At 38.1% G+C, this 22,548-nt stretch overlaps 1 protein-coding gene across 5 annotated transcripts in view; it reads left to right on the forward strand.

Annotated features, from left to right (window-relative positions):
- Window positions 1–22,548, forward strand: part of LOC145983985 (uncharacterized) — a 387,657-nt gene that overhangs the window by 287,030 nt on the left and 78,079 nt on the right. For all 5 annotated transcript variants that reach the window (XM_083117228.1, XM_083117229.1, XM_083117230.1 and 2 more), the window contains 2 exons: window positions 17,438–17,646; window positions 21,331–21,455. In XM_083117228.1, coding sequence (XP_082973354.1) covers window positions 17,438–17,646; window positions 21,331–21,455 — 334 coding nt within the window. The remainder of the gene's footprint in view (window positions 1–17,437; window positions 17,647–21,330; window positions 21,456–22,548) is intronic.

The raw sequence follows: 22,548 nt of genomic DNA on the forward strand, positions 1-22,548 counted from the left end.
TTTTCATTTTGTATCTTATTGTAATTTCTTGTTTAATTTATTTTGTAATCTTGAATTTTATCTTTATTTTAATCTGTACTTTTGGGATTAGGTGGTAGACCAGCAACAGCTGAACCTCGCCCAGCAATAAATTCAATTCAATTCAATAGTGCTAAAAACAACTCAATATGCTGACCAAGGCAGTAATTTTTTTTATTATAAAACATAAACTAAACGTAACATTTCAACCTTCTAGCAAGGTCTTCTTCAGACTCTGCACCTAGTACAAATGTAACAAGGTACAAAAACAGGACACAAACATTACTCCCCTCCAGACTATTAGAAAGTTGTTCTGGGACATTCTAGCAGGTGGTTTTCCCTTGTCAACTGTACTTTCGCCTAAAAGGCTAAACCTATTTTCTTCTATCTAGAATGTGGTTTAACTCGTTATCTCACGCTCTGGAAGGTTGAAACGTTACGTTTAGTTTATGTTTTATAATAAAATAAATTAATATCTTGGTCAGCATATTGGTTTTTTTATATCATGGAAACAAGGCTTAATGGTGTTATCAATAGTGCTGCTATTTGATATGCCTAACCAAATTGTTGCTAAGTAAATAGTAATATTTCAAAAATAAGTCAATCGGGACAAGGCAGATCAAGCAAACCTGATCTTCCCTCCTTTTTTAATGAGTTTAACGTATCTTCCAATGCAACGCTTTCAGCTTCTAGATGGTTCGAAATTATTTGAAGGCGTCCACTATACCCTGTCCCAACTATCTATGGACTAGGCGAACGAGAACAAGTCTTTGCGCAAGTTGTGACGCGAGACGGCCCCACCAATGAACACGTGAGAGGGACCTCAATTACGTGGAGAAGGGGGAAGCGACTGCAGTTACCAGCCTTTGCAGCACCGTGTACTGCTTTGCTCTGTATACTCGATTTCCTCCCCTTTTCTGACGCTATGCGCGGCCTTGCTCCAGAGATACTGGGACAAGTTATAGAAATCCGTGGTCTGTAGTTGGGTTATGTGAGGGAAGCTGTGTGTTTGATGACGTCGATGTTTTCAAACCGCTGAAATCACATTATCTCCAGTATGCAACGTAGTGGTAACACCAACATCACATTCGTAATATTACTAAGTTTCTGCTTGGACAAATTTTCAACAGAACATGGGTGTGAGATAGCAACAGTCGGGAATGCTATCAAAGCATTTGAGACCACTGGGACCTTCCCACTACAAGACATATTGAGTTGAGATCGGTACAAACCGGAAATACGTCGCATCAGTTCTATCGCGGGGAAGGGTGAGGTGGAGGCAGAAAGCAACGATGTCGGATTTCTCGGATTTTCTCCCTTCTGGCCCTGCTATGTCCATGCTTAGTGGCGGTTCTGATTCTCTGTTGTATGCTGGAAAATAGAGGTCTCAACAAGGGTGCACCGTTACAACGCTTTTCCCGTTCTAGGAATTTTCACAAGCTGACTGTTGACGTTCCAGAGATGTAAGCGCCCTACTGAAACGTTTGGGCTTGAGTTTGCTATCACGATGTTGTTCTGTGTTTTAGGTAGATCCTTCTTTTCTTGCTGTTTTCTTCTTTTTGGTTAATTTACTTATTTTTTATTGTAAGCATGGAGTGCATCAAGTGAGAAGCGAGGGGGAAATTGCATTGATTTTTTTTGGAAAGGTACAACAACCCACGCAGAGGGCCTCCTCGATGGCGTAGTGGTAACGTCGTTGCCTTGTAACCAAGGGGTCTCGGGTTCGATACCTGGTGGAGGCACATGGCATAGTGGTTCGGATTCCACTTTAAACTGTAGGTCCAGTCCCGATTAGCCTTTCTGTGCATAAAGTGGACTTAAAACAACAATTCAACAACAACAACCCACACAAAAGAGGGAAATATTTGTCCTCAAGCAAACAGACATTGTGTATGCCTCCGGGCCAAAGAAACAAGAGTGGTGTACCGAAACAATGGGGCTGTATACCCAAGAGTCCTGTTAATTTTTCCTTAGCATTATTGTAAAGTTTCGTTTCTTGTTTCCAACGCAGCTTTACACCGTTGATCAAAATTTGGCCCCTTAAAGGTCGTCGACTCAAGCCTAATATATATTTTTTTCCTCTTTTGTCGTTGTTGAAGCCATCGCCAGGTCACTTGAACCAGTGCTTGTTTTCCACCGTTACAAGGACTTCGTAGCTGTGTAATTCTGAAAAGATTTTTCAGATATTTTTTTTTATTGATTTGCTTATTTTACGAGGCTTTTCGTCACTATTGGCGAACATCGCGAATATTGTGTTCTTGTATAATACCTTACGTATGTACATTTTCTGTTTCATAAACGCAAAGGAAATAATAGTAACTACGTGAGTATTGGAATATTGTAAAATTTTGTGATCCTTTTATTCCGCGCCACTACCCTTTATGCTCAGATAGATACGTAGAGGCTGTACTAAGTGGAATCCGACCCACTGTACGCTCCTGTTCAGATAAAGTGGCACATTCTTCAACTGTTCAACCCTACAAAGTGTGCCACTTTATGTGAACAGGAGTGTGCTAGACTCTTTAATTGCAATAGGGAACAAATTTCAACTTCTTTTTCTGTATCCTGGATAAAATAACGTGTTCTTTACTAATTTCGGTGCGAGGAATTCAGATAAAGTCTCGAAATGTGTATATCCAGTCACATTTCCGAGATATACAGGGTGCCTCAAAAGTCACGCAACCAAGACTTTGAACGTTCTTAACTTTTGTACAAAAAAGATAGAGACATTAACCTTGTATTAGTTATTAACTTTATCTATATGGATATTCTTTAAACATTAAACACGAAAATAATTATCTGCATGAACGTTCAGTGTGGAGTAAAAGCTTGTAAGGTGTGAAAAATATCGTACGAAGAAAATAAAAACATGGATAAAAGACATATGAGTCGCTTGCAATAATTTTTTATGCGCGTCGATGGTCTCAATAGATATTTATCGAATTGATAAAGAACGATACATTTTCATGCATTCTATGCATAAATGGTAAAATAAAAAAGGTAATCTTCCCCGTTCATATAGCACCGTACCATGAAGGCACATTAGGGGATGTGGGAGTAATTCAGTGCATTACAGGCGATTTAATTACTTTTTTTTTAATTACGAAGTGTACTGGCAACATTGGTCTTGTAAGAGTGCAGTGCCAGGTGCACAGACATCTGGCGATGTATTCAATTAATTTCCCTATGAAATAAAAGATTTGAAATTTATCGTGCAAAAAAAATAACCTCTTTCCACTTAACGCTATCTTTTATATTTGAAAGAACTTTCCTGGTCACGAAAAATGTTCAGTTCCACTGTGGTGGATAGTGATTTAGGAATCCCTCACTATGTGGTATCGACATCAATGCGGAGGACACATCGGCATATACATATGATTTTATTCTTCAAGAAAAGCCACGCATTACAGTGCGAGAAAAATAACAATCTGTCACGTGGTCCTTAGGTTCAAGCCATATCATAGACACATCAAAATGCATTGAATGAATACCATTCTCTTAGTGTTACAGCACAACTCTGACATGCACCATGTGAGGCCAATGGGCGGTCTTGACATTCCAGCGACAACCAAAGTACAGTCGGTACCAGTGACGTGCACTGAGGAGTAGCTAGTCTAGCAGAGATAGATCAATCAATCTCACATCTCTAATTATTTTCAAATCACAATATTTATTGTCTTGTTAAAGCCACAGTTCATATGCAACACTTTCTTTTTCACGCGCTTCTCGTCCCTCGGTGTGATCCGCATTAGCAGTTCCAGGTAGAAACGGTTTTCCGAAGGAAAAGGGAAGATTCCTGCCTCTACCTCCCTTGCCCCCTCGCCCCCACTGCAATGGTTGAAAGCCTGTGCTTTCAGGTCCCCCAGTCTATCTCCTATAGGACAGATAGGTTTCCATTCGATTTCTTTGTAAATCCTCTAAAGAACTTAAGGGAAAATTTTCTGCAGTACTTATGTTCTCTGTATTTACACAACATTTTACACGTTGTACAATATGTATGTATAATGTGGGATGTAGTTTTATTATTTATGAAAGGGGAACGTGTTATGTGCAGACAATAATGTTATGCTTTCTTTACTTTTTATTTATTTATTTATTTTCAAATATGGCATATATAATGATTAAATTACAAATATTTGCTCAGGCTCTCTCTCGCTCTCGTTTTAGTAGTGTTTTTTTTTTTTAAATATACTAATCTCTTGGCCTCCAACGGATGTATTTATTTGGGCAAGACGACGCACATTCATATTGTTGTTGGTTTGGTTTATTTTACTTCGCTTTTCCGCCACTTTTGGCTAATCGCGAAGATGATACAATATAATTGATGAAGGGACACACTCAAAGAATACCCATGGCCAAGCCGAGATTCGAACCCAGGATCTCTCGCTTACTAGTCAAATTAAATCTTTTTTCTTTTCAAATGGGGATGGAGGTTACGTGTACTTTTTTAGTACTCATTCTTCATTTTGCAATCTTTTCCTATTATTGACGTTCTATTTTTAGAAATACTGGGCCCTAAAGGGGAAGGGGAATGAGCCACACCAAACCCCCCCTTTGAGCACGCCACAGATTGCTACCCCAAGTGTCGACGTCACCGCACGTCACTGGTCGGTACACTATCTTCACACAATTTGTGATGTTTTTACATTGCAATTTTGGAGTGTATTGGTCAGAAATATAACAGAATGTGTTAGGATGATATACACAGCTAAGGGGTTCTTTCAGTCGACATAGTTTATCACAGCACAGTCCACTGTGTCACTGCAAAAATCAAACGCTGTAAACTGCTTGTTTATTTGTTACGATAAGTATATATTAATATCCTTTATTGTAGCAAATAGGGTTGAAATAAACCTTACATACCAACACATAAGAGACGACTGAATGTATACATGATGATTTGACACGCAAACAGTTTGCAGTGTTACCAGATTACAAGTAAAGCGGAATTCAGTGATGTATATATTACCCATATTATACCATAACGTCACGCGTATCTCGAAAATGGTACGTGATGGAGAATCATAAGTGACAAATCCGAAATCAGCATGCTGAAATTAGTTAAGAACACATATTCGCTAACAGGATACAAAATGGCTGTTCCCTAGTGTTATAGGAGCCCTGAGCTGGTTTCAAAGTCTCTTCATGTACAGTGGGATCCATAAGTATTACCAAGCAAAATGTCCATCACCACGTTTACTCCCTTTGTTTTATGCAATGAGAGCTTCAAGAACTGACACAAAACACCAAACTATCTTATTACAACCTCTGAACCAGTAGACGTAAAAATACAGTCCTTAAGTACACGTAGGATGGAGATAAAAACCAACGAAAATAGTCATGGACAATTTGCTGAGCAATACTTATGGATCCCACTGTACGTGCATATTGTCAAGACAATTTGCGACCTTTGAATTTCAGCTATTTTAGTGCGTAAAATGAGACTAGATTTGCATATTGTGATTCTGGAAAATGCACCTAATCATTTCATGTGCTTTCCACTTCACTTCCCCTCGCCTTTCTTATATCAATACGGGAGAAAAAATCCATCCTTTGTCGTCGGCTGGATCGAGAATGGAAAGCGTAGCGATAGCTTAACGCGTGTTGCTTTTCATTTGTTTAACTTCCAACGTGGCAAAATCAGCACCGAGGAAGAGGAATGACGTATATCCGGTTTGTACCCAACTCGTCTGAATAAGTCTGTAAACCGACGAGTAATGGGACTGGTTAGGCAAAGCTAATTGTAGGTGGCAGCACGATAGTTGTGTCCTTGCGCTTCAGACAGGCAAGTGTTCTTCCATTTCAATACATCTGAGATTCTATGCTGAACGTGATAATCTTGTATTGATTTGTAAGTTTATTTGATTTTTGTACATTATGTTGAAATACGATAGATGAATAATCAGTGCTGTAAAACCAGGATTTTGTAAAAAGATGATCGCCGAAAACATAAAAGATGTCGAAACTGACAAAAGAAACATTTTTGGTACAATAGAGAACCCATATCACAATTCTAGGCTGTTCGGAAAAAAAAACTTAGGTCAAAAAATGCTATTTTACACAAGATAGTTTTTTTTATGTTTATTGCTTTAACAGCAAACATTACAGGCATTATATAAAAGTTGGATGTTGTTGGATGATATCCCTCGAACTATGAAATATTTATATATGTGAACGTATAAAGAACTACGAAAATCACATTCACGATTTTTCAAATTTGTGATGTATTTAAATTTTATTCATGCATAAATGAATGTGTTTGTTGTGGAAAGAGGAAGGCTAACAGAAGTGTGCAATGTGCAGTATTGGGTAGTTTTAGTTTTATAACCATTCATCCGATTCACCGATTTAGTCAAAACAGTCCATTACTTTTAATTTTTGTCCGAACTTTCTTCGAACAGCAGTCGTGATGCGAAAATGTCTCTTTATTATTATTTTTTTGTATTTCATATTTATACATGTTCCTTATTGTAATAATAATTGCGAATAGGTAACATTTAATTTATAAATATATTATTTTCTAAACATAGAATTATCATGACTTTTCAATGGCGCTGGTATAAGAAAATTAAGAGAAATTTGAAAACATTGTTAATTTGCTGAACACAGAACTGTTTGAACTATTTTGTAATATCACTCTATCTGTCTCTCTCTCTCTCTCTCTGTCTCTCTCTCTCACACACTTTCTGTCTGTCTCTCTCTCTCTCTCTCTCTTTCTCACACACTTTCTGTCTGTCTCTCTCTCTCTCTCTCTCTCTCTCTCTCTCTCTCTCTCTCTCTCTCTCTCTCACACACTTTCTGTCTCTCTCTCTCTCTCATACACACACACACACACACACACACACACACACACACATACTCTATACACACATACATTTTCAGATCTGGCCCCTCCCTCAAAAAAATTTCTGGGTACGGGCCTGGTTGGATGAATGTTGGAATATTTACACATACACAATATAAAATTATTCTTAAATATGCCGGCCCCTGTGGCGGAGTGGTTAGCACATCGCGCTACGACGCCAGGGGTTCTAATCCTGGCCTGGGCATGGATGTTTGTGAGTGTTCCTTTATCAATTTCATCATGTCATCACTCATCCCCATCTTCGCAAATTAACCAAAAGTGGCACAAAAGGCGAAGTAAAATAATTAAAATAAAATAAATGATATATTCTTAAAATATTTTTATTAATTGATTTAGCGTGGCTTAGATGAAAGCAACAGAAAATCGCACTTCGTGACTTGTGTGCCTTTTACCGAACACCCTAGAATTCCAAACTGAAATTGTAACAACTACTGCTGGTCATTCCTATATTAAGAGTAGCCATTTGAGCCTTTGCTTGAATGTCTCATATATATTTAAATCTCTCATAAGATGGCGTCTTTTTTAATTACTCGTTCAAACAAGAAGTATTCCTAAAATAATGCCTCAACATCGATGGATGTCTTACCACAATATTCATGGAGTCGGTTTTCTCCATTCATTGTTCTGCATAAATTTAATTAACGCATCTTAATTGGAGCGCTCTATTTGCCCCGCGTGTTTCGGTTCCTCATGACAAGCTCTCCATGCTGAGAGGATCCTCGTGGAATTGTCTGTAGGTGGAGGTCTATTTTAACCTCGACTTCGATCGTTGAATTTTGGATAACGACGAGCTTCAAACTGGGGAAATTTCCATGTTAATGGACAGTTCAAAGAACTGTAGTATGCCATGAAGTGTTTTTGTTGTAAAGTAATTCTCTCTAAAGTTGCAATTCTTGTTTTGTAACACAATCTTGTTACTCTTGAGGTTTAAATAGTAAATTAGATCTAATGGAAAGCAGATTCCTAACAAGGAAATCAACTTCTGTTAAAGTTTGTGATAAACGTTGTAAGTTCCAGGAGCATGCTTTATACCTATACAATAGAAATCTTATTTGTATACGCCGGCCCTCGTTGCGGAGTGGTTAGCGTATCGCGCTACGACGCCAGGGGTCCCGGCTCGAATTCCGGCCTGGGCATGGATGTTTGTGAGTGTCCATTCATCAATTTCTTCATATCATCACTCATCCCTATCTTCGCAAATTAGCCAAAAGTGGCACAAAAAGCGAAGTAAAATAAAGCAAATCAATCAAACTTATTTGTATACTTTTAGTTGTGAGTAAATGTAATCAGGGTAATGAAATGAGGACAGAAATAGTATTTTACCCGCACGACTAAAAGTAGGTTATAATTTTTCTCAAAGTCTACTCTGCTTAAATGAAAAAGAGATTTCAACAATCGAAGTCGTTCCTAAAATGCACTAAAATTAGGTTCATTGTAACCCTTGATACAATTATCTGTGTGGTGGGGTACTATTTTCTTACTACCTGCATAAGAAGAATTCGTCCACTTTCCTTTTGACAATGTAACAAAAATGCTTGAAGAAAAGTGTGACAAGGACGTACAGTAAACAAATAACCTCACTACGATAGAGCTATTTTGTTCCCAAAACATTTCTGGTCAAACCTTTTACATCAACGTGGAATTACACTGAAAGTCCCATTAACTTCCATTCGACAAATGTTTCAGTTTTGGTTTCAAGTCCACTTTATGCACAGATGGGCTAATCGGGACTGGACCTGCAGTTTAAAGTGGGATGCAAACCACAATGTGCCTCCACCGGGTATCAAACTATTCGACAAATATTCTACAGCACATATTGCAACGAAATATCTTCCTACATAGAGCTTTCAAGAAGAAGAATATAGATCTGTTGACTAGGAAACATAAATGGGAGATATTTCGGATAAAAGAGAGCCATTCATTACTTGTATATTATAAATTGCGCTGCATATAAACAAATTCTTTAATTTTATGCAATATGCATACATACATACATAATAACAAGGAAATCAGCAAATTTAGAAACTTCAAATCGTACACTGTGTGTTCAACAAATTATTTTTTTCAGGGACTTTATGTAGTTGTATGCACAAACAATGGCAGTATTGAATAAATCTACTTCCCCCTGCACTGTCTGGTAAAAAAATGTTACATTTTATCGAAAGATCAAGGCCAACCTTAATCTGTCCTCTTATAGGTACGTACGTTGGCCAAATAACGCTGCAAATATCCAGGAATTAATTCTATTTAGGGATGTAACTTTCTATATTTGATTGATTCATTGATTCGATTTATTTTACTTCGTTTTTCTGCAACTTTTGGCTAATCGCGAAGATGTAGATAAATGCTTATAAGATGAAATGGATGAAAGGACAATCACAAACACATATGGACAACACAACACGGATAATTATACTGGCCGTGAGTTCAGACGCCACAGCCTTGCTAGTCTGCAAAATGCAATTCAAGGTGTGTGGAAGGGAGGTTGGCGTTTTGGTGTTTGAGAAAGGGTCATCCCTTACATCACTAACTTCTATTGTCTGTTCATAATCCGCAATTACTTTCTTGCAGCACAGTTCTCTACACAAGGTTACCCGATATCTAATTTATATCTCTGAAAAAAGAAACACGATATGATTTCCAACTGCTTTCCGGATAATACATGTGCATAATTTCTACAATTATTACTTTTTAATTATTGAAACTTATAATGTTTATTTCCGTGATCCGCTACGCGTTTCTACCGTTAGATTGACCAAAAAGGACATATATGTTGACAATGGAAGAAGAAGCAAGAAAACATCCCGTGATATAACGCGGTCTTCTTGTTTCGCAACGTCCTCGTGGAACGAACATGTCGAACAGTTCACTCACGATCTCTCTATCGAAAGGTTCCATGTACGAATCCTGGCCTGAGCATGAGTGTTTTCATCAATTTCGTTTAATCATCATTCCATCCTCATCTTCCCGATTAGCTAAAAGTGGCGGAAAGTGACGTAAAATAAGAAAAGAACTAAAAATCTTCGTGTGATAGTGCGCTACACAAAATTCCAGACTATAACAACTGTAGGTTACCTAATATCAATATACTCACACGTACAAACGTGCAAAAAGAACCAAGATAGTTTGTCGTAATAGATTAACTTGTTGAGTTGGTCTTTATGCACAGTAAGGCTAATCGGGACTGGACCTACAGTTTAAAGTGGGTAATGGATTAGCATTTGGAAGGTCTGTCGAACCATCATATTTGATGCTTGGAGTTCTGGTACTTTCTGGCACATTTTAAAACGGTGTTGTTTGTCCAGTATCATGAGCAGATGGACGCGTTTATAAATAGTATTTAAATTCAATTTTTAAATGTTTAGTTCTAGCAGTTTCTGAAATCGGTGAGTATGGCGGTAATTAGTGACTCGCACTTACAGAGATGGAAGAATGGATTAATTTATGTTGTATTTATCAATGATTTGGAAGTTCTTTCAAATCATCAAAGTTTGTCTTTGTAGATTCTTAGAGTTTCTGAGATAGCATTAGGAAATACATGTTTGATTTCCACGGATGACTTACTTTACTTTATACATTATAAGGTAGTATTCGGGATATATTTTCCAGTCCGCCAAGTTACATCTTTTCAATTGCAGAAATGTGCGTTCATTCAGAATTGTAAATGTATATCCTAAACACATATATGCATTCTCCCAAATTACTAGTAGATGATAATGATATTTTGATAAAATTCTGTCTTTCCTAATTTCAACATAAGTCTGCATCTTACTACAATACACAAGTTAATTACTATACACAAGGTTAAAGATACAATTCTCCTGAAATGGTTGAGGAAAACCCACCTAAATGTGACACATGGATGGACTGTATGTGAGATGTATATTTCTCTTGTCAGAAGCACTTACGTTATACTCATTTAATTCGACAGGCATGAATACTGAAATTACTTTGCTCGGAAGTTGCAGTGACCTCTTCGATTGATTGATTTAGTTTATTTTACTTAGTTTTTCTTCCACTTTTGGCTAATCGCGAAGATGAGGATGAGTAATCATGTGATGAAATTGATGAAAGGACACTCACACAGAACACCCATGCCCAGACCGGGATTCGAACCCAGAACCCTTGGCGTAGTAGCGCGCTGTGCTAACCACTCCGCTACGGAGGCCGGCTCACTTTTTCGGCTCCCGGCGGCCACCGTAGTGGAGTGCCTTGTTTAGATCAAGGTTCGAATCCTAGAAAAGGTATGGGCGTATATTTTGTGCTTCTTTCCTGACCTACATTCTCACACAGAGTTGCGATGGAACCAGACCGGCAAAAAGTCAGCGTAGAATAAGAAAAGTACAAGGTAAAGAAACGCTCGTCTCCTCTCGTCATCCTTTTATGACTTTCATTAAGTTTCACGTTTTCCCCTTTGTCGTCAGTATGCAGCATCAATGAAAATCAGGTGGATTTGAGCATAGAACAGAGCGCGATAAGGGCGGCGATAACCATTAGGTTAGCAGGGATCAAATCAAAGGTTGAAACTGACTGAAAATTAATTTTTGGTATTCTGAAGGCGTGGGTACCACGTGTGTACCAGAGTAAGCATACCTCCCCCCTTCCTTTCCAACGAACCGTTTAACATTTTATGCTCTTGCCCTATTGTGGGAGTTGGTCTAAAATTCAGCCTTCCTCCCCTACTCGCAAGTTTACAACCATGCACATGCGTTGTTGCAACATTTATTTTGGCCGCAACCAGGTGGAGAGATCGTTCCGCGCATGCGCTTTCAGCAGCCAGTAGGAATACGCTGTCATTTAAACGTGACGGAGGTACGAGCTGATTGGCAATCGAAAATTAAAAGACAAAGATCGCAAGACAAGAGTGGCGAAACAGTAATTTGCTGCGGAAAAAATGCATCACGTGGTACATGCATATATGCACATATATGTAAGGTTGAGGGGATCCCAATTTGGTTACTTTCGTGCGATCTCTCGTCTGAGAACCGAGTTTCTGCTTTTTGTGCTGCTACAGATTTCGGGTCGGGAGGTGATGTATACTAGAAGGCGACACTCAAAGAAACGCGACAAGAAAATCGCCCTTTCAAGTGCGAGGCTCCTATTTCGAAGGCTTAAACATGAGTGCTCCAGGCAGCCCTCGCTGTTTCCATACTCGGTGAGGAAACTATAGTGTTTAGAGCATGAGTACAGACTAATATACTAACCTGTACAACTCCATAATGTTTATTTTGCTGATGTATTCATAAATTATATTACTCTCAACGTAAGAGCCAAAACTTGAACACTTTCGCCCTCCAGAGTTAAACTTTATCCAGTGGCGGGCACTCCACATGTACCAAGGGACACCGCGCACTATTTCTGTCTAGGCGATCCTCAGCTGGTATTGAATATTTTTGTCAACATAGTGAGTGTGTAAAGAAAGATTAAGTGTCACACATAAATGCATGCATTCATATTTAAAACGTGAATGGATGGATTTCTCTTAGCTCGTTCTAATTCTCTTTCGAAAAGAGCGTTCGCCACTGCTCACCCCCTGGAGACTCATATTATATATTAAATTGCTAACTAAGTTGCTGATCTGTCTAGCTAGCTGTGATACCAAGTTGGTTCTTTCCTTTCTTTCTGCTATTGGAAAGATATAAGGAACTGTATTACGAACCGTGTGAAAAAGCCTGAAACTCTAGCTTAGTATAAGTATTACTGTAAAGCAAATTGAGTCAATAACGTACATACATAACATTTGCATGTCACTTGCGACTTGCACTTAAAATGATGTACTTACTTGTTTCTAAAGTTCTTTGTTCATCATATAGGTTTTAGCTTTTCTTTCAAGAAAGCTTTTTCATTAATATGTTTTAATCATCATGCATGTTCATCGTTGCGACTAAACTAACGAGGTAGGAAGGAAATTGATGTAAATTAATAAACTTGAAATGATCTTTTCGAAATAAGAAACCCTTTTTACCCTTTTTTGGCAGAGCGCAGTGCTAACCGATAAACCAGGAAGACCAATATTGCTAATATAACTTGGTGAACCTCAGCCGATGGTCTCCTGGAACCTCCGTGGCTGAGTGGTTAGCACGGCACACTACAACGCCATGGGACCTGGGATTGAACCCTGGCCTGGGCATGGGTGATCTTTGTGATGTTCCTTTCATCAATTTTATCATATCATCACTCATCTTTGCGATTATCCAAATCAAATCAATCAACCATGGTGTCTTGGATTTTTAGTCCCCTGTGGTTACTGTAAGCAAAGATGCTGAAATTCATGACATCCCCAAAAATAAACACATGAGTATGGACTTCAAACAGAAATTATCCTCAAACGTGTTACATAATTGCTTTAGCATTTATACACATTGAGGAAGCTTACATTCTATATCGGCAATCTCTGGAGAAAGCGAACAAAAACAAGTCCGTACGCAAGTATTGGCTCACCAGGGCTCGACCAATATACGCGTGAGACAGGCAATGAGTGCATGAAGAGGAAAATGCGGCTGGAGCTATACTCTGTCTCGAGTATCTCTGGAACAAGAGTCTGCAGGTATAGTGCTAGTCTTCTAAGCAGCGCCAGTTCGATATCTTTGACATAACCCCAGAGGACGTCTGGTTTCGAGCCACCACCTGTTTCTCTGAAAAGTGATGGCTTTGCTCCACAAATTCCGGGGATAGAGTATACCAGCTGTTAGCAGCAGCCCATACTGCTTCGCTCCGCCTACTCGCTGCGCGGCCTTGCTCCACCGATTTCCGAGACAGAGTATAATGGAAAAATTGAGTTTTTATGCTGATTGTTTATTACAAGCATATTGTTCGCGAAGACAATAACTGGCCTTTCCAGAATGTAAACAACGCATTTAGAGAGGGTAATACTAGAGGAATAGCATGTCTACCGCCTAGAGCCACTTCTACATGTATGGCTAAATGTGGAAATGGGCATTTGTGCATCTAATGGAGCGTCATAATTACTTGAGAAGACCACACAATATGTCCCCTATCAGCAAGAAATTACCTTCTTTCTGCGCCGGCGCACACGAGAGGAACATTATGACCACACTCTTTCCTTCACCCATCAAGGAAAGTAATTACGAACTTACAACAGCCAATTTTGTGGTTCTGGTAGCATATTAGATTTCCCCATAAAAGCCTGAAACCACAGAAGTGCTTTATAAATAATCACGTGATACAGCATTTAATACATGCCAACACATTCTGAAGGGAATATGAACAGAAATTCGTCGAATCTTATCCTGGGTATAAACTATTTGTAATAAGCAAAAGTAAGTGTTGCTTATTTATGCTACTAAAATGACCATGAAAAATGGTGACTATAAAGTGGACGAGAAGACAATAAAAAAAACCAAGCCATTCATGGGATTCGATCCTGGACCTCTTGTCTTTTGAGAGACAAAAATACAAGTAATTATGAGTCTTAAACGAATATTTTGAGAAAATTATTTTTGGCAGTTGTAAACCGTCGTAAGCACGAATTTATGATATAGTGAGCTATTTCGAAGATTTTTTTTGGTAATCCGTCGTATTAACTTTTAAATTCACGTTTGCTGTACAATCTATGTTTAATTAACTTTAATTAACGTAAATTCTAGCATGCAATGATTTCTTTTTATCGGTTTTTAACCGTCTCGGTGGCGATGGCACTGATTGGTTGGTTTACTGTTTTACCACCTAATATCCCTGGCTCGTTCTAGCCCGGACACGGGCGTTCAACTTTGCCTAATCATCAGTCAGCATCGCGATTATGGTAGAAAGATACGTAAAGTAATAGAAATACAATTACATGGATTAGATCAAACGTATTTTCATTTTTTAAATTTAAATGTGAGATAGATACTGAATTTAATTGTGGTCTAGGGTGTTTTCACGACACAGATATTAATATTTTATTTTATTTTTATTATTATTAATATTTTCCTCTGTTACACAACGTGTTTTAAAATTAAATTCGTTTTAGTTTAACTAAGTTGCTAAGCTTTAGCAGTGCAGATCAGAAAACAGCTGAAAAATCTATCCGGCGTATTATGCCACATTAAAATTATACAAGCATGTTGAAAAAAGCCCATGCGCGATGGGGACACATACATCCAAGGTCCGTCGAAGCCCACTTTCCCGGAGCGGCAAACACAGGTCAACGGACCTTGACATACATCACGGTTTGGTTTTGAATTTAAAATTTTTGATTGCGTCAACACTTGGGTTATTTGCACCCGTCACATTATACGGAGCCAAGCCCCTTACCGTAACTAAAATCACTACCTGTCTCTGAGGATTAAAATCTCCTTACCTATTTAAAAGCTGAGGCTGTAAAGAGGCGATCAGCACAAATAAGGAGAAACCACAGGACAACACAGTCCTACAGAGGATTATACTGGCCGTAGGACCAGTCGCCAGAGCTTCGTTGGCTTGCAAGAAGCAGTTACTGGTTGTACTACGTGGAAGTGAGGTTGACGTTTTGGTGCCTTACCAGAAGGTCACCCCTTACACGCCCACTTCACGGTTTGGTTCCGACAGAAAACTGTAGGTCCATTCTCGATTGATTTGCCAAATTTCCACAACCCCATAGGAAAAAACGCTAATCCTGGCCTTTTTAAGAATCCGCGAGCGCAACCTAAGAAACAGAAGAATTCAGGAAAATAAATGATGTAGTAAAAATAGAGTAAATAAACTGATTTTTATTCTCCTCTGCTTACTGCTAATTTACTTTCCTGCATCGATTTTTTGCCGTTCATGCTGTCTTGATGGACACGTCTTCCCATTGCTGTACTAGAATATCAATACTCTCTGCTTCAATAACGTTTTATTTGGTTTTGTACGTGCCCTCATTTCTTGTAATCCAAAGGCAATAGTGAAATAATAATAATAATATCAATATGGAAATTCGGATTTCTTATTTTTCTTATCATTGGGAGGAATTGAGAAACAGTAGAAAAGTAATAATGTATCCCTAATAACGTATCATGGTGAAGCGAATGCTGAATTTTTAGTGCGTCTGTGATTATGGCATGCACTTGATACTGGTTTTTCCGAAACTACTTGTAATTAAAGCAATTGTGATCTTGTTTGAAGGTGGACAATTATCAGAAATGTGCATCCTTGACGCGAAAACTGAGGAAGTCCCCCTATATATTAACTTCAAATATGAAAATTCGGTTTTATTTTCCTTCTTTTCTTTTCTTTTTATTTCCTTTTATTTTGGAATTTTTGAGTTTTTGTTTTAAGTCCACTTTATGCACAAATAGACAAATCTGGACTGGACCTAGAGTTTAAAGTGGGATCCGAACCACTATGTGTCTGTCTCCACTGGGTATCGAACTACAAGACTGTCTGAGTTAGCTTGTAATTGATAAGTTTCTTTCATGTTAACACTAAGATCTGTTTCCATTACGTTTGTGGTTTTCTTAATTACTTATTAATGTTATCTTCAAACCAATATTGTACTTTCCGCGATTGGACAGAAGTTACGCAAGAACAGCTAGTTGATGGATATTACGCCGTTAATTTATACTGTTCACTGTAAGGAGGAATATAAGAATATGTTGATGAGAAATTCACAAGAAGATAGGTGTAAGCTTCTGTTGTATTCACCTGGGTGTGACCAAGGAAAAAACATGGAAGAGAGTCGTGCCCTGAGGAAGAATTTGAACCCGCTACCTTCCGAATATGTTTGTTTTATTTTTGTTCGTTTTTCTTCCACTTTTGCCTAATCGCCAAGATAAGGATGAAAGGTGATAAGATGAAGTTAATAAAAAGGACAATCACAAACACGCATGGACAGGACACAACTACTGACTGTGAGTCCAGAGGCCAATGCCTTTTTAGTCTGCAAAATACCGTCCATGGTGTACTCCGTGGAAGAGAGATTGGCATTTGGTTATCTCCATGAAGGGTCACCATTTAAGACCTTTCCTGAATACGAGTCCGTCAAGTTAACGGTTCCTCTAACTCGTTCAATACAAAAAAGTGACGCCAATGACCCAAGTTCTAAATTAAACAATATAACGTATACAGCACCCAAAATCTTTGTGGTCACTTAATTTTGTTTCTTGTGTACATTTTCAGGGTAGACAGTTTCAAATATTTGTTTAATTCGATGAGACCAGATAATTTGATACAGTGGAACGAAATACAGGGGAAAACAAATTCGAGGTATCAAGAATTTCGACTTACCAAGGTTCGAGTTATGGAGGGACAAAATCGCCGCCTTCGAGTTATAGAGGTCTAAAGTTTACTACACTTCGACTTATTGAGGTCCATGGGACTAAAACTTCGAGTTATAGAGGTGATTAGAATTTAACTTCGACTCATAGAGGTTTTCCATAGTCTACCTTCGAGTTATTTAGGTGGAACGGCATCCCATAAACTGTACAAAAATTCGTCTTATCAAGGTTTTATTCGAGTTGTTGAGGTTCGAGTTATCAAGGTTCCACTGTATTAAAATTTACCAAAATTATAAAGTGTAATCACTTGTAGTTTCTCTTATATTTGCTTGCATAAGAATAGTGTGAAAAGAACAGACATGTCCTTTTCTTGTTACAGGGCAATCATGAAGACGTGTTCAGGCAACCAGTTCCTGTTTCTGTTTCTTCAACCTCTGCAGTGTCAAATGAGGAGGAGGATTCGGAAACCGAAGCCGAAGAAAAAGGGCCTCCTGCCTCGGCCCTTACTCGTCGAAGGGCTCTTGTTCCTCCCAAGCTGCTTTCAGATGGAGACGAGGACTGTGATTCGGGCGACAGAAAATTCTCAGGGTGAGTACAAATAAGTGATGATTGTTTTTCAATTTTCAGCTTGTCCTTCAAGGTGTCGGGTGTAACCGATGTGGGTGTCCAAAGTTATTTATTTGTAATTCGTATATAATATATTATTATTATTATTATTATTATTATTATTATTATTATTATTATTATATATAAATGCTTTGTCCCCTTGGTCTCTCCACTCGTTTTTTCTGGCGCAGTCACTAACAAGAATACTGGTGAGAATTGTTGTATGGTTTTAAGATATTGAAAGAGTTCTAACGGACATCATATTCTTTTTCATTATATATCATGTTCATAAGAATAACTCTTCAGGTCCCCGTGGCGGAGTGGTTAGCACATCGCGCTACGACGCCAGGGGTCCCGGGCTCGAATCCTGGCCTGCCTGGTCTTCGATGTTTGCGAGTGTCCATTCATGAATTTCATCATATCATCATCACTCATCCCCATCTTCGCAAATTAGCCAAAAGTGGCACAAGAAGCGAAGTAAAATATAGCAAATAAAATCAAAATCAAATCAAGAAGAGTTCTTCTAATATATTAAAACCATACAACAAATCTCACCAGTATTCTTGTTAGTGACTACGCCGGAAAAATTTGTGGAGAGACCGAGGGGCTAGAGCATTTATTTACCTAGTCGTTGTTCTCTGCTAAGATGCGATAGAGGTATTATTTACGTCGCTTTCTATCTATTGAGGTTAATCGCAACCACGAGGTGAATGATGTCTCTGTTGTTGGATTTCATATAAAAGCTTTACATTCAGATTTGAATCATTGTTGATTGATTGAATTAGGTTATTTTGTTGCTCGATCGAACCCAAAACCGCTTGTTCACAAGACGACGGCATTACCAATATGCCGTCGGGGAGGTCCGAACTCCGTAGAGCATTGTCCATCTCATTCCAAGTGACATGGGAGAAATGAGCATTCGTACATTTTGATGTGTACTTATCTGTGTGTCTTTCACATTGATGATATTATTTATTGTTACATGTTGCCAGAAAACTATTTTTGCACCAATATTGCTGTAAATAACAAAATCATGTCAATTTAAAAAAGGATGTACCTCTACCGGACTACTGTGAATGCTGATTATGTGATATTTGATTGATTGAATTAGCTCACTTTACGTCGTTTTTCTGCTACTTTTGGCTAATCGTGACGACGAAGATGAGTGCTGATATGATGAAATTGATGAAATGGCACTCACAAAGAACATCCATGCCCAGGCCGGGATTCGAATCCGGAACCCTTGTTGAATCTTCTTAGGGTATTCGGAATTTACTTACAATTTAAAATATGGCTTCAACTATTGAAGTATGTATATATTCCCATCAGGAGTCAAGCCCAGAACTTGGCTACCAGCTAGGATCGGATTTTAGGTAACTTCTTAGAGGGAGAAAGTTGATAACTCTGAACTAACACTGTGCATTTTTGGAGATGGTTGGTGACATGATACACAAAGCACGGAGTTCGCGTTCTTTAGCTGCAGGAGACCAATTAAGTTGTTGGGAGGCGCACACAGAAGGAGTCGATAATAAATAAACGAGAATGTAGAATCTCGGTGCATTCGAGAATCGTGAGGCTTCGGAACTTCTTCACTCTCTGAACATTTCCAGAACTCGAAGTTTCTATAGCAGTTTCAGAATTGGTAGTTGGCTTTGTTAGGAGTGGCGCGAATTTCAGGAAATCCACATCGGAGCACTCATTCACGGCCAACCAAGTGTGTGATACGTAACCAGGTAGTCTGGAAGAGGCGGCTGGATAACGAGTTGTGACAACCTCGCGGTGGCAGAATCAAATTCAGCTTTGAAGGGAATTGAAAAATGTCGATTAATTGATTGCGTCATAATGAGAGTTCACATTTTTTAAAAGGATGTATCGAAAAACCATTGGACCACTCAAAAAGTTGATTTATTTTTATTGGTTGGTCACTTTTACCTGCTGCATTTCTACACCTAAGATAGTCTTAACGATGGATGAACAATCATCTTTGGATTACCTTCACTTGGTTGTTTCTGTTTGCGTATTTAGAGTCGATATTTTACAACTTCAGGTTAACCGGAACTAAGAAAATGGGTTTGTGTCAATAGCAACTAGAGATGTATCCGTATAATTTCCCATCGGGGAGACTTAAGTTCGTATCTGGGGTTGTAAGGCTAAATTTATAGCGAAAACTACCAAAATTGGGCGTTTGTGAAAAACTTAGGAGGATGTTATGGAAATTTGGGGGTAATGAAGATGAATGACGAAAGAGATAGTGTGGCTCAGATTCACTACGCTCACCAGTCCACGATAGTGGGGAGCAAAATATGAATGGTGTTTCAGTAAAATTGATTATGCACACAATGAGATAATCGTGCCCAGGCAAGGACTCGCAATTAGAGCTTTCGATGCTGTGTTCTGAATCGAGCACTCTGTTTGCTTGTACTTCAACCCGACACTTGGGAATCTCTACGCTGCAGTATGATGTAGAACGAACGTAAGGTGGCGTGGATTGTGGTAACAGGTTAGTTCGTACCTCTAATTTATATCTCGCGAACTACTTTAGAGTACGGTAAGTACAGTGGACTCTTTTTAATTAATTTGAACTCCTGGGGGACACGAAAAAGTTTCGAATTATCCAAAATTCGAATTAACAAAAACATGTATCATTAAAGATGATTTCAAGGGAAATAAACTTCTGTTCGAATTACCGAGAAATTCAAATTATCCAAGTTTGAATTTAAACAAATTTAACAAATATTTGATAAATTGGCCTCATGTGTAGATCACCGAGAAAAGATGATGGCCAAATACAGTGGAGTCTTTTTAATTCGAACTTGGATAATTTGAAATGCTCTGTCGTTGGAACAGAAATTCATTCCCTTTGAAATCATCTTTAATTATACATGTTTTTGTTAATTCGAATTTTGGATAATTCGAAATTATTTCGTGTCCCCTTGTAGTTCGAATTTTAAGAAATCCACTGTATCTCTAAAACTGAGAACTGTTCAAAGCATAAATAGTAAACGTCTTCACAACCAATTAGTTGACAAACTAGTACCCTACCCAGGTCTTATACGTTCGCATGTTAATATGTCATGTCCCAGACAGTGTTTCGCCTTGATTTACAAGATACGCGAACTACGGTAAAACAGTCAACGAGAACCGGCCGATAGCCAACAAGATGTTTCTTATGAATGGTAAGAGGTATGAAAGAATTAGAGATTTATGTTACTCAGTCCAATGACTAGGTGTCGAAAACTTCGTAATTAACAATGCCAGGGCTTTGATAGCATCAGGTCTCGCTCCAGTGTCTGGAACACTGGCGTTACATGGTAAAATTACATTGCGCAAAATATGTCTGAAATTACTGTAAAACAAAGTAAGTTTTTGCAGTCTACCAATAACAGTGTTACTGGTTTGAAATCATGATTACAAAAAATATTCAATTCTCTCTCTACTCTGCTTCACCACGCCACGGAACAGAAAACATGCTGCACATGTTGATTAATGTCGCAGATGCAATTTCGTGTTTAACCTTTGTTTTCTTATTTATACTGCACGAAGTAACTGTGTGTAGAGAGGGATAAGTTTTTTTTTCTTTTCAGTTCAGAGGCTCGGTCCTTTTTTTGTAATTGAATGCTCTTGGCTACGGAATATTAACACCTCTTCCAATTATTTCCTTTCCAGGAATTCGGATGTGAATACCCCTCGAACCAGACGAAGCTCCATAGTTGTTATACCACCGATGCAGATCTGCCCAGGAGATCTGCTTGTTTACAGCAAAGTGCTCACGCAGAGGAACAATCTTTTAGGTAAGGATTATTTCTTGTTTGTGCACTATATCAAATGGCGCGTATGCACCGAAGCAGCTTTTATATTGCCAACATGCATACATTTGAATAATATTTTTCAAATGCATCCAACGATTGTATTGCGAATATACCATAAGTCGTTTTTACGAATCAATGAGTGTTGACAAAAAATATTAGCAAGTGTTTAAACGTGTGAAACCATAAAAACATGGAAGAAAATTATTAAATTTTGATAATATGGTCAAATGTGGCTACGTCGGTAAGAGAGAAAACGGACAAGAACGTCGGATGATTTTTAAAGTTACCTTAATATATCTTGAGATTAAATTTGGTGGCTTTATTTGTTGTTTCAAGTTCCTTAATTTTTACTTTATGTCTGCGATAATGAATGTATTGATGAAAGAAATGTTTGTATGTAAAGATATTCAGGCGTGTAAGAACTATTTGTATAACTACCTAGATATTGTGAAGGTGAGGGAGTGATCGGAAAAGAATCAGATGTAGAAATAAATTTTGAGATCCTGGAAATTTTGAGAATCTCAAAATGCCAATAACCGGACTGGATACTTCCTCCAAATGATATTACATAGTCTCTGTTAGCAGAATAATATATAAAATATTGTGGTTGTAGGATAAACAGTTTTTTCGATCTATTTTAAAAACAGGTGACTTATCATTTATTTGTAATGAATTGAATTTAAGTGTAGAACAAATGAAGTGCCCTTGAGGACATATGATAAAAATCTACAAGCGTTAAACAGATGAGTCAGGCAGGACAACTTAATTCATTATTAGAGTACATTTTAAAAAATATATCAGAAATCAGAAGCTCAGAATATTATATTGCTGCCATACTTATCACGACATCATCATCATCTAAATGATGGAATCGGCATAAACAAAATGTTGAATCGAAATGTTTCTTCGGTGCATATTTACCATTAGAGGATCTACATATCGATATATGTTAATTTGTTGCTGGAAATTCTAATAAATGTTAAAGAAGTAATAGTTTATGTATTCCAATTAACTGCTTCACCTTACCAGGGACAAAGCAACATCCCCTTGAAGAGATATGTTACTTGTCATTTAT

Source organism: Lepisma saccharinum, chromosome 2, assembly GCF_977018435.1.
Source record: "Lepisma saccharinum chromosome 2, izLepSacc3.1, whole genome shotgun sequence".
Classification (NCBI taxonomy): domain Eukaryota; kingdom Metazoa; phylum Arthropoda; class Insecta; order Zygentoma; family Lepismatidae; genus Lepisma; species Lepisma saccharinum.